General features: G+C 44.7%; 1 protein-coding gene across 1 annotated transcript in view; it reads left to right on the top strand.

Annotated features, from left to right (window-relative positions):
* Positions 1 to 12,829, top strand: part of RAB3GAP2 (RAB3 GTPase activating non-catalytic protein subunit 2) — a 2,949,955-nt gene that overhangs the window by 1,937,732 nt on the left and 999,394 nt on the right. The window contains exon 19 of the mRNA XM_044061656.1: positions 5,635 to 5,762. Coding sequence (XP_043917591.1) covers positions 5,635 to 5,762 — 128 coding nt within the window. The remainder of the gene's footprint in view (positions 1 to 5,634; positions 5,763 to 12,829) is intronic.

The following is a 12,829-nucleotide window of genomic DNA, read 5'->3' as shown; positions in this document are numbered from 1 at the left end:
GATGCATCGAGACTTTCTGTCGGTGCCGAAAAGTCCTCTGCTCCGACTGCATCTATGGTTTCGTCGGCTCCGATGGTTCCTTCGAGGAAGAGGTCCAGGTTCCCTTCCTTGGAACCGATACTCTCGGCTCCGGCCTCACCTCTCCTCTCGGAACGGAGCCATCGGAGCCGATCATCTAGGTCATCCAGGCTTTCTGACCATGATTTAGAGAGGGTGGTCAGTAGATTATTGAAATCACAGGCACTGGCCCAGATGCTACATAGTCCGTCTCAACAGACGACTATTAGTCCACACCCTCTTGTAGTTCCTCCTTTGACTCTACCTCAGAGTTTGGAGCTGGAGTCTTCTGGGATAGTTTCTGCTATGGCTGAGGGGCGGATACCCCCCCCCTTCTGCTCCCTCAGCATCTACTCTTATCTCCTCTTCGAGACCTTCCTTAGAGGGATTCAGTGGTCGGGCTTCCCTGGTCTCCTCCGAGGGGGTGAGTGGCATCGGACCCTTGTCCGACCCCACTCTTCCCCTTGGAGCCTCGGCCTTGATGAGCTCGGCTCTGACATCTGCCTCGGAGCCTTCCCTTTCGGTGGGCCCTGGAGTTCCGGTTTCTTCGGAACGGATTCTCTCGGACCTCCCTGGGGGGGGGGCCTTCGAGGTGATGAAGAGTGTGCTAGCCACTGGACTCAGCCAGCAGTGTATTCCCTTAGCTCCTCCCTCTACGGTGCCTGTCGACATCTCTGCCATCTCTCTTGCTCCCGGACCCAGAGATCCTCCGCCTCAGGTTTCCCCACTGGGAATAACCCCCTCTTCCGAGGATTCTCCTGATCAGTCAGGAGATCCTCCGCGCAAGAGGATTTGTAAGAGGAAACACCTAGACTCCCCTGAGTCTATCACTCCAGATATCGACTTAGATGAGTCGGAGGGATCCCCAAGATCCCCCTCTGAGGATGTCTCCTTTTCAGACATCCTAGAACTCCTAAAACAGAGGGGAAACTGGCCCTCCACAAATCCCTCTGAGGATGAGTCGGTATACCTAGAGGCGTTTGGATCTCGGCCCTCCACCTCCTGGGTGTCTCCGCCTTTCGACCGCCTTATGGAGGTTATTGCTCGAAAGGCTTGGGCTGCTCCTGACTCTGTAGAGCCAGTTCCTAGGAGGCCGTCTAAATTTATTACTGCCCCTTCGGAAAAGCAATTCCTTACGAAAGGTGTCCCTGCTAATGCCATGGTGGTGGCGGCTGCCACTAAGAAGGAACTTGCAGATCCTTCCGTACCTGTCCATCCTCCTAATAAGGATTCTAGGACCATGGATAGGTATGGTAAGCTGATGTTCTCTTCAGCGACCTTTGCTATGCGCTCGCTGAATTACTTATGTCACTTCACCAGACTCCAAAGGGACATCCTTAAGGAACTAGATGAAGTAGTACAGGATCCCACAGCTGCAGGGGCTCAAGAAAAAATTGCTTCTCAGCTAGGAATCCTTAATTCTATTGCTAACTCCTCCATGCGACTGATATCATATGCAGCAGATGGAGCGAGTAGAGCCGCAGGTACAGGTGTGGCTCTTAGACGCCAAGCTTGGATGCGGCTCTGTAATTTCGCAGATCCCTTTAAGGCGTCCTTCACAAACTCTCCCTTTGATGGGTCAGCTTTGTTTGGCCCTCAAGTGAAGGAAACATTGACCAGGTGTGAACAGGACGGCAAGACTCTTTCTGCCATAGGGGTCCGTTTTTCCACCCCTTCTAGACCTTACCCTAAAGGACAGAAGGGTGGAAAGATGTGGTTCTGCAAATCCCAAGGAGTCACGCCGGATAAACGTGGTCAGTTTACCCCTAGAGGCAGAGGGGGTAATAATAACAGATGCCGCTCTAGAGGCAGAGGGGGTCCACAGAACCAGGGAAGCAGAGAGCCTCTCTCTGACAAGCCCTTTCAGCATCCCTGAGATGTTGCCCGACTGTCCATCCTTGGAGGCAGTCGGGGGAAGACTATCGCTGTACCCAGAAGCCTGGCGTTCCCTCACTCAAGACAGATGGGTACAGTCGATCATATCCGAGGGTTACAAAATTCCTTTCGAGGAAAGTCCTTTCTCTCACTCAAATTCCCTTCCAGATGTACCACCCGGTCTAAGGGAAGTTGCAGAGTTAGAAGTATTAAAACTTCTACAAAAAAGAGCCATTCAGCCAGTTACAACAGACCATTCAGAGCCCGGAATCTACTCAAGATTCTTTTTGGTCCCCAAAAAGACGGGAGACTGGAGACCAATATTGGATCTCAGCAGACTCAACAAGTCTGTGAGGAAGACAAGATTTCGAATGGTCACACTTCAGTCAATTCTGCCCTTCCCAGAGAAGGACAACTGGATGTGCTCAATAGATCTTCAGGACGCGTACTATCACATAAAAATTCACAGACGCTCCAGAAGGTTTCTCCGCTTTTGGCTGGGGTCCAGTCATTTCCAATTCAGATCCCTGCCCTTTGGTCTCACTACAGCCCCCAGAGTGTTCACCAAATGTATGGCAGTGGTCACGGCTCACCTGAGACGTCAAGGATTCCAGGTGTTTCCGTATCTCGACGACTGGCTCCTTTCAGCCACCACCAGGCATCAACTTCTTCAAGCCAGGGATTACACAATAAATCTTTGCACTCAATTGGGAATTTCGATCAACTACGAAAAATCCTCCTTATTGCCCTGCCAGTCTATTACTTTCATAGGTGCAAACTTAAACACTGTTCGGATGTCAGCAACCCTCACAGACCAAAGAATCTCAGATATACAAAGTCACGTGAGGATCATCCTAGCCAGCAAAAAAGTACAAGCCAGAATGGTTCTAAAGGTGTTGGGCCTCATGGCTGCGGCCATTACCCTTCTTCCCCTGGCCCGCTTCTACATGCGCCTGCTTCAGTGGATGTTGTTCACTCAGTGGTCTTACCAACAACTTCCAATGCGTCACCAAATATTGGTGACACAAATTTGCAGGAATCATCTTTCATGGTGGATTACTTCTCCCAGATTCACCAAGGCAGACCCTTTGTACCCCCGCCGGTAGCCACTGTCACTACGGACGCCTCCCTGATCCGGTCTCGGGGTCATTATCAGGGCAGGATGGTTAATGGGACGTGGCAACCGTTCGAATACCACCTGCACATAAATGTCCTAGAGATGAGAGCAGTGCTTTTAACGTTGCAAGCCCTCAACGACTTTCTTCCCTTGGGAACAATTGCAGTTCACACAGACAACATGTCTGTAGTATGGTATATCAACAAACAGGGCGGAACCAAGTCCTACCCCTTGTGTCGAGAAGCTCTCAGACTTTGGCAATGGGCGATCTCCTCTCATCGGTTTCTGGTAGCAACGCATATCCCTGGGAAAACCAACATTCTAGCGGACAGATTGAGCAGAGCTATTCTCATGCCTCACGAGTGGTCTCTCAAACAATCTATAGTGGAGGAGATTTTTCTAGAATGGGGCCGCCCATGTTGCGATCTTTTGCTACTCCCCAAAACAGCAAATGCCCAGACTTCTTTTCTCTCTTCCCACTGGCGGACCATCCCCCCAGACACGCTCTAACCCAGGCCTGGCCCCAGGGACTTCTTTATGCCTTTCCTCCTTTCCGCTCATTCCACAAGTACTCCAGAAAGCCACCGTTTTGAGAGCCAAAATGATTCTCATTGCTCCCTATTGGCCTCGACAAATTTGGTTCCCGTTCCTCCATCGTCACCTTTTGGTGCAGCCGTGGCATCTGGACCCAGTACCAGACCTTCTGATTCACCAATCGGGTCAGCTGTACCGGTCTATCCCTTCTCTCAACCTCACAGCATGGTTGCTCCACTTCCTTCCTTAGCCAGGCTTCCTATGATCTCTAATCCTGTTAGGGATATCATAGTGGCTTCACTAAAATCCTCTACTAGAAGGATTTATACCAGCAAATGGAAACGCTTTTCTTGTTGGGCAAAAGCTAAAAATATTGATCCCTTTACTGCTCCAGTTCAAGCAGTTTTGGATTTCTTAGCGGAAATCTTTCACGCGGGCTCTTTTCTTCCACGGTCAAAGTTAAGTTAGCTGCTATCTCGAACTTTCATGTCGGGTTCGCAGATCACAACATCATGTCCCACAGGCTTTGTAGAGCCTTCTTAAAAGGAATCTTTCTCCTGAAACCTCCAATCAGGAGTCCTCCTCCTCAATGGGACCTAAATTTAGTGCTGACATCCTTGATTCTTCCTCCCTTCGAGCCAGCTGTTTCATGTTCCCTAAAATTTCTTTCATGGAAAACACTCTTCCTGGTTGCTATTACCTCGGCTAGGAGAGTGTCTGAACTTCATGCTCTCTGTTCGTCCCCCTTATTTGGTCTTCCACAAAGACAGAGTATCCTTGAGAACTAATCCGACCTTTCTGCCTAAGGTCGCCTCAAAGAGTAATTTGAATCAGTCTATTGACCTTCCTGTATTTTTCCCAAACTACTCAAACAGATCGGAACAAAAATTACATTATCTTGATGTTCACCGCCAACTCAGATATTATTTGGACAGAACAAAACAGTTCAGGAAATCCGATCAGCTCTTTATTTCTTATGCTGATAACAAAAAAGGCCTTCCCGTCTCTAAAGTGACCTTATCTAGATGGCTTTCTTCTGTCATCTCTGAAATCTATCAGCTCAGGGGAAAACAGCTGTGCTCGAAACCTAAAGCGCATTCAACCAGAAGCTTAGCCACTTCCACAGCCTTTCAGGCTAGACTTCCATTAGACACTGTTTGTGCAGCAGCCACTTGGGCCACTCCTCATACCTTTGTTTCTCATTACAAATTGGATTTGGCCTCCAGGGACAGAGCCAGTTTTGGCTCTACAGTTCTCAAGAGTCTGTTCCATTGAGCCACCCAGGATAGAGGTGCTAGGGACGCGGTCCCATCAAGCAAGAATGAAGGCGAGATTGACAACTTAACATTGAGAAGTTATGTACCTACCATAACGTTCCATGTTAGTTGTCTTCTCTCGCCTTCTTTCTTGCGACCCTCCCTCTTCCCCCTGGCCTGGACAGACCTTTTCTCCCTACATGGAAGAGTGCTTTTTAAGACCATACAGTTCTGGTCTTCCTAACCCATCCTTCAGGCTTTTTCTTTGCCTTCTTTCTTCCTTTTGGGAAGTTTTTTATGCTAGGTGTTATTGCCTATAGACAACAAATGAGATCTGGGTACTTACCGCCTTGCATCATGGGATATGGGGCTGCCTCGAGCTGGTAAAAGTGACTCTCGAGCTTAGCAAAGTGCCGAGTCGGAGCCGAGGATCGGCTCCGAACCCATCAAGCAAGAAAGAAGGTGAGAGAAGACAACTAACATGGAACGTTATGGTAGGTACATAACTTCTCATTTTATGCCATTGCTCCTATGAAATGAAAATTATTTGTTACTGGAACTTTTCTCCTTTGATTTCCACTGTAACCCACCAGTGTCCACTGGATTAACCCATCCACCACTGTAAATAAATAAATAAATACATACATACATACATACATACTATTCTGAAAATTACTTAGGAAAACCATACTGCAGTAAGTAATTCTGTTTGAAATCCTGAGATACAAGGAGGCAGGTATTATGTGGTTGTGTTCAACTGCTTAATTACAGTCACTTTTACTTTTCTGTTTTTAGAACCTGAATGTGTAGATGAAGGTCTGTTGCAGTTATGTATCAATCAGGTGAAGCTGCTACATTTATATACGTTCATTAGTAAACTCAGTGTTCAAGATAAAGGACAAGAGTTGCCTCTCTCCAGTAAGGTAAGAAGTGACGAACACACCCACACACACCGTAACACTTCTGACAGCTGTAATGTACTGTTTACTTGTGAGAGCAACATAATGCATCATTCCAGAGGCATGTCAAGGCCATACAAATGTGAAGTTGTTTTCAGTGATTCATTATGATGTGTCCTGTTAAACCTAGCAGCTGTGAAGCTTGTCATCTCTGTGACTGTGATGTTGATTTGGTTTCCTGCTTCTCATAATTTAAAAGAATAAATTAATCCATTAGACTTGCTCATTCTTCCATATTCCTGTCATGTTACCTGCAGTTTGGTTTACTTCTGTTAGTTCTACGGTAAGGCTTACTTTTGTTTCAAGAAGTGATGATCTGAAAAACGTGATGGTTGTGTTATATAAAATACAGTGTTATGCTGTTTCCTGTATTCCCCGTATACATGAAGATAACATTGGACTTATCCTTAAGTGAAAATTGTCTGAGTTTCTGACACTGGCATTTTCCATTTCATCAATGTTGTATGTGTGATGTAAAGAAAAATGTGTGTTGAAAGCTTAAATTAAAATATGACTTCCTTATGCTTTGTATTGCTTTCCCATCTTACATATTTGACATCATGTTAGGCATCTTAAATGCATTTAAAATAACAAGGAACCTCTTCGTTTTACAGGGTTGCCAGTGTTGCATTCTGAACACTAGTGAGTACCCTTTTCATCAGTTTTCTTGACCTTGAAATTAGAGAGTTAAGTGTGTTTTCTTTCTCATTTTCTTCTTTTTTTTTTTTTTTTTTTTTTTACTTGCCCTCCCAGTCTTCTCACTTTGACCACTAACTCCCTAACTTAAATCCAGATATACTTAAATATTTAAAAAAATGCTGCTGGTTAATGTTCTTCATTAGATCAATGTTGCCTTATTCCTTACTTCTGGGACTTTTCTCCGTAAAGGCCCATCCATCTGGCCATCCTACTAAAGCTCAGGACCTCCCCACCACCACCACGAGCCATATGTCCATTCTGAGCATGTGCCAGTATGCTGGTATAAAAGGGGGCATACATTTGTGCTATGTATCTTCACCTTCTTCAGAACTTTCTTACCATGTTTGTTTATATAAGCATCCATCAGCATTGTAAACAGCTTCACCCTTGTACTGTTCTGTTGGTCACCCCATACAAAGCTTAGGAAGGATACGTACCCCATTGGAGGATCATTCTTTCAGATTTCTTCCTCTCAGATTTTTTTTTTTTTGATTTTTTGGTTGACAGTCTTATATACTGAGACCATAGCTCTCAACCTCTCATCACAAAAAAAAATCTGGACACAGCCAAAAATGATGGGGGAACAAAGCCCCCAAAATAGGTACATATTTTAAATATTGCTCTTATAAACTTAGAAAATTGCTAGAATAAAAAGGACTTGTGTTACCGTGCATTATATGGAGTCTGAAACTCAGATGCCTGTCATTATTTAGTGAATTCAGTCCTCACTGATTTGCAATAAAAATCGAGAAAAATCACAAATTTTATGAGGAACAGACCAAAAATATGAGCTAAAAATCTGGACATTCTGTGAAATCCTGGACAGTTGAGTGATATGATTGTGACTACCACTCCAGGTTGGTTTGTTTGTTTAGAGGCTCAACAGGATGATAAAATTTGTCAGGAATTTGCTCTGCAGACATCATTTAGCTGCCTAAGGACCCTGAACAGTTATTTGGAAAAGGCCGTCTCCCTCAGTGCTTGCTGCCAGGTCATCAGCTTCTTCATTTCAATCCCTTCAGCCAAAATGAAGCATAGGGAGAACACACTGAAAGACATTTCAGACCGTAGCTCTTCTTCTAGGCTGAAGAAAGTGGGTCATGATGAGGCATTTTCGTAGTTCCCAAATCATCCTTTACCTACACTGAGGTCTGCTAGTGAAGCCCCTTTGGGAACACATTATAATCAAGGAAAATTTCATGTCCACTGACTGCCCTTCAGTTTCTTTCCTTATCAACCATCCAGTGTCTTTGTTCTTTGAAGTGAGAGTTATTATTTTGAAGGTGAAAGGGATCAAATTCTCGTGAGAAAAGAGATTTAGTGTGGTTGAGTGGAGGTTCCCCTTACTGCTTGTAAGAATAGGTCTTAAATGTAGTTTTGTTGTATATAAATACAATTTGTTTGAGTAGACTTTACATAAATATAGCATTGTAAGAATAAATTCTGCACAAATACAGTATTTTTTTTGCATAGGCCTGAAAATGCAGCCATATTAAAGCAAGCGTGTATCTTCATTTCATCTTTCATGTTTTGCATACAGATTCAGTAAATGCAGTTTCAAAAGAAAGGAATGTTTTAGTGAAATAACCCTCAGACCAAGAGACTGATAATGATGAGACACACAGAGCTCACACTTTCTCGAGAAAGTTATGAGATATGCAGAGTTCTCTGTTTCTTTGGAGAACACTGAAACCTTGCAGAAATGGAAACAGACTGACAGGAGACATTCACAGATTAGGCACCTGAAGTAATAAATCCTATTTAGATGGTGCAAGACCTGGGAATCAAGGTTGAATAGATGGGAACAACTGATAGAGGAAATTTACTGAAAAGTGTAGTATAATATTTGTGCTTTCAAGACAGTTTTTTCTCAGTTTCAGAAGCTAGGTTAAGAAAGGACGTGATGATTAGTGATCAGCAGTATGATTTCATGCCGGGAAATAGCACTACAGATGCGATGTTTGCTCTGAGAATGTTGATGGAGAAGTACAGAGAAGGTCAGAAGGAGTTGCATTGTGCTTTTGTAGACTTACAGAAAGCATATGACAGGGTGCCTAGAGAGGAGTTGTGGTATTGCATGTGGAAGTCGGGAGTTTCAGAGAAGTATGTAAGAGTGGTACAGGATATGTACGAGGGTAGTGTGACAGCGGTGAGGTCTGCGTTGGGAGTGACAGATGCGTTTAAGGTGGAGGTGGGATTACATCAAGGATCAGCTCTGAGCCCTTTCTTATTTGCAATGGTGATGGACAGATTGACAGACGCGATCAGACAGGAGTCCCCGTGGACTATGATGTTTGCAGATGACATTGTGATCTGTAGGGAACAAGTGGAGGAGACCCTGGAGAGATGGAGATGTGCTCTAGAGAGAAGAGGAATGAAGGTCAGCAGGACTAAGACAGAATATATGTGTGTGAATGAGAGGGAGGATAGAGGAATGGTGAGGATGCAAGAAGTAGAGGTGGCGAAGGTGGATGAGTTTAAATACTTGGGATCAGTAGTTCAGAGTAATGGTGAGTGTGGAAGAGAGGTGAAGAAGAGAGTACAGGTAGGATGGAGTGGGTGGAGAAGAGTATTGGGAGTGATTTGTGACAGACGAGTACCAGTAAGAGTGAAAGGGAAGGTCTACAAGAGGGTAGTGAGACCAGCTATTTTATATGGGTTGGAGACAGTGGCATTGACAAAAAGGCAGGAGTTAGACCTGGATGTGGCAGAATTAAAGATGTTAAGATTTGCAATGGGTGTGACGAGGGTGGACAGGATTAGGAATAAGTATATTAGAGGGTCAGCCCAGGTTGGAAGGTTTGGAGACAAAGCCAGAGAGGCAAGATTACATTGGTTTGGACATGCTGAGGAAGGATGCTGAGTATATTGGGAAAAAGATGCTAAGGATGAAGCTACCAGGTAACAGGAAAAGAGGAAGGCCTACGATAAGGTTTATGGATGTGGTGAGAGAGGACATGCAGGTGGTTGGTGTGACAGAGCAAGATGCAGAGGACAGGAAGAAATGGAAACAGATGATCCAGCCGAAAGAAGTTGTTGAGTCCTGGTTCAAGATACTTTTGGAGCTTGTTGGATTGTAACTCAAACAACTGCATTTATGACATTTATTTATGTTACTAACCATAATTTCTACCTTCATTGTAATAAACAAATCACTAAACTTATTATATTTTGCATCCCACTGTATGCATGATATTTACTGTAGGGATAACCAACAGCTGGGTGTGGTATATTGAAGACTTACCCATGGTTGGTGTGATTTAATCATGAGGGTATGGCCCGAATGATTAAACAAAGGCAATGTGTAAAGCAACTCTTTGATGCTCTTCATGTTTGACTGTTGCAGTCATCACATTTGGGTTATCTGCTTGCAGGTAGCCCTCAGTCGGCCTGATTATCAAAGTCTTAGGTCCTGCGTCGGTTGCTGTCTCGTCTTCCATGACGTCAAGTATTCAGGCCTACTAACTTGCATATTAAACAGACGCCATCTTCTTCTTCAAGGCCTAAAATTCGATCCATGCCTAGAAAACTGACGCCCAGAACACATGGTCAGGCCCCTATGCCTAAAAAAACAAATGATAAGAATGGCTGAAGACCTTATTACTCTAATCAGGGGAAGCCACCCGTCTTCCTCTAAGAGACCTAGGACTGATTTTCCTTTTGATTCTTCTGATCAGGATTCTGAAATTTCTGTTTTCTCTGATGACCAGGAGTTGCCCTTATGTACCTATGTGAATTCTGATGCAGAGGACTCCATTCCTTCTGCTTCCCCTCCAGAGGATTTCTCTTTTGGTGAAACCTTGCATACTCTTAGGGAGCATTTCCGCTGGGAAAGCCAGGATTACTCTGACTCCAAAAAGAGGCTTAGGGAATTCTTACTGCTACCTCAACACAGGCCTTTAGCTATCCTTCCTGTACTGGACATTGTAGATGATGCCTTCCCGGAATCTAGCCTAGCCCCTGACACTTTACCTCCAGCTCCCAGAAAACCTGACAGGTATTACAGGGTACCTGACTCTCATAAGTTCCTCTTTAAGAACCCTACTGCAGGTCCTGAGACCATTTAACAGGGGCCCAAAGGCATTAAGGCTACTACTGCCAAAAACCCTACCCCCTCTGATAGAGATTCCAGGGCCCTGGATAGATGGGGTAAGAAGGTATACACTTCTGCAACTTTGGCCATTAGAGCCTTAAACTGCCAGTTTCATATGTTAAAGTATCAGCAGCATATTATTGGATTGCTTAAACAGAAAGTGATGTTGATTCGTGACTGTGCTGAAAATAAAGAATTACAGGATTTAAAGCCTTCTGCTGAGCAGGTTGGTAAACATACTTTGCAAAGTGGTTTTGATTCACTAGAGGCATCTTGCAGGGCTGCTGTCACTGGGTCTGTACTTAGAAGGCATGCTTGGCTTAAGGAGCAATCTTTGCCAGATCATGTTAAAGCTAAATTACTGGATGCTCCCTTAAACCAAGACTGCCTGTTTGGCAACAAAGCAGTAGTAGTACTTAAAAAGATGGAGGAAAAAGCTAAATCTATGCAAACTGTTAAAGATTTCCTACAAGTACAGGCTCCCAGATTTAGTAGGCATTGCCCCTCTAAGAATTGGTCCTTTCCTGCTTTTTCCAGGCCTTCAGTCCAAACCCAGAACCAGCAGAACACCCAGGCTTCAGTCTCAAGGTACTCACAGGCCTAAGCAGTGGGGGCTCCCACTTCTAACGCTGGGAATAGTAAGACACCCCATATGTTAAATTGTCACAATGACTTAACTTTAAACCTTCCAAGCCCTTCTCAGCTGACTGTTCCTTTAGGGGGAAAGATCGCCCTGCATGCAAAAAACTGGGAACTCATTACCCAAGAACAATGGGTTTTAAATACTGTTTCCCAAGGATACAGTTTCCACTTCCACTCCTTACCAACCCCAAACGGTTGGCCAGACCTACCCCCAAACCAGTGGACAGAGGCTCAAAAGCATGGTCTCTCTCTTCTAAGCATCAGGGCTATTCAGTCTGTCCCAAAAGAAGAATGGGGGCAAGGTTTCTACTCTAGACTTTTTCTGGTACCCAGAAAAGACAGTTCCTGGCGTCCTATCCTGGACCTATCCTGGACCTGTCTATCCTAAACACTTTTTTTGGAAATCCCAAAATTCAAAATGCTAACTCTACATCAGCTGCTTCCCGTGGTGGGAAAAAATGCCTGGTTGGCAACACTGGATTTAAAGGAAACCTATCTGCACATCCCAATAAGGGAATCCTGCAGAAGATACCTATGCTTCAGAGAAGGCTACATGCACTATCAGTTCTCTGCACTGCCCTTTGGCTTATCTACTGTGCTCAGGGTATTCACAAAGTGGCTAGCTCCAGTCATTGCATTTTGCAGGCAAAGAAATATTCAAATATACCCATACCTGGACCATTGCCTAATTCAGGCAGAAAGCCAGGACATACTATTAAATCATCTGGCATTTGTAAAGAACTTGCTAACCTCTTTGGGGTACACTATAAACGAAAAGAAATCACATCTAGTACCCTGACAAAAAATTGTATTCCTGGGAGCAAGTTTGAATACAACTTCCCAGATGGCCTACCTCATGCCAGAGAAACAAGTTCATTTGACAGCCTACTTCAAACTACTGGCTGCAAAGACCCAGCTATCTGCAAGGAAAATACTGCAAGCCCTGGGGTTCATGGCCTTTTGCATTCTACTAATTCCATATGCAAGACTGCATATGAGGAAACTGCAATTGTATCTAAAAAGCCTATGGTGTCAACATTCTCAGGACCTAGAATCAATGATTCCTCTCATACCTTGTCTAAAGATAAAGTTCCTTTGGTGGGCAGAGGCCTGTCACCTAAACAAGGGACTGCCATTCACTGTAACCCCTGCCACCCAAACCCTAACAACAGACTCATCAGACTATGCATGGTGGGTTCACTTGGCAGGGTGGTGCATTCAGGGCAAAAGGAACCCGAGTCAAATGCACCTGCATATCAGTCAGAAAGAAATGTTAGCTGTACAGAATGCTCTGACAGCCTTCAAGGTCCACATTCTTCCAGGACAATTATTGGTAAAGACGGACAACACCACGGTTATGTGGTACATAAACAAGCAGGGGAGAAACCACTCATACCCTCTCTGCACACTAGCCATGGCTCTGTGGAACACAGCCTTGAGCTATCAAGTGCAACTACAAGCATAATTCCTGCCAGGCAAGCTAAGTACACTGGCAGACGACCCAAGCAGAAGTCTCATGGACCCACACGAGTGGAAACTGGAACCAAAAATATTCAACATGTTGAGAAACAAATGGGGGATCCCAGAGGTTTGCCTC

The sequence above is a fragment of the Protopterus annectens genome, chromosome 1.part0 (assembly GCF_019279795.1).
Source record: "Protopterus annectens isolate FY-2018-M chromosome 1.part0, PAN1.0, whole genome shotgun sequence".
NCBI classification, from domain to species: Eukaryota; Metazoa; Chordata; order Ceratodontiformes; family Protopteridae; genus Protopterus; species Protopterus annectens.
Note: the sequence above shows the minus strand (reverse complement) of the source record. Positions and strands in the feature narration are given on the sequence as shown.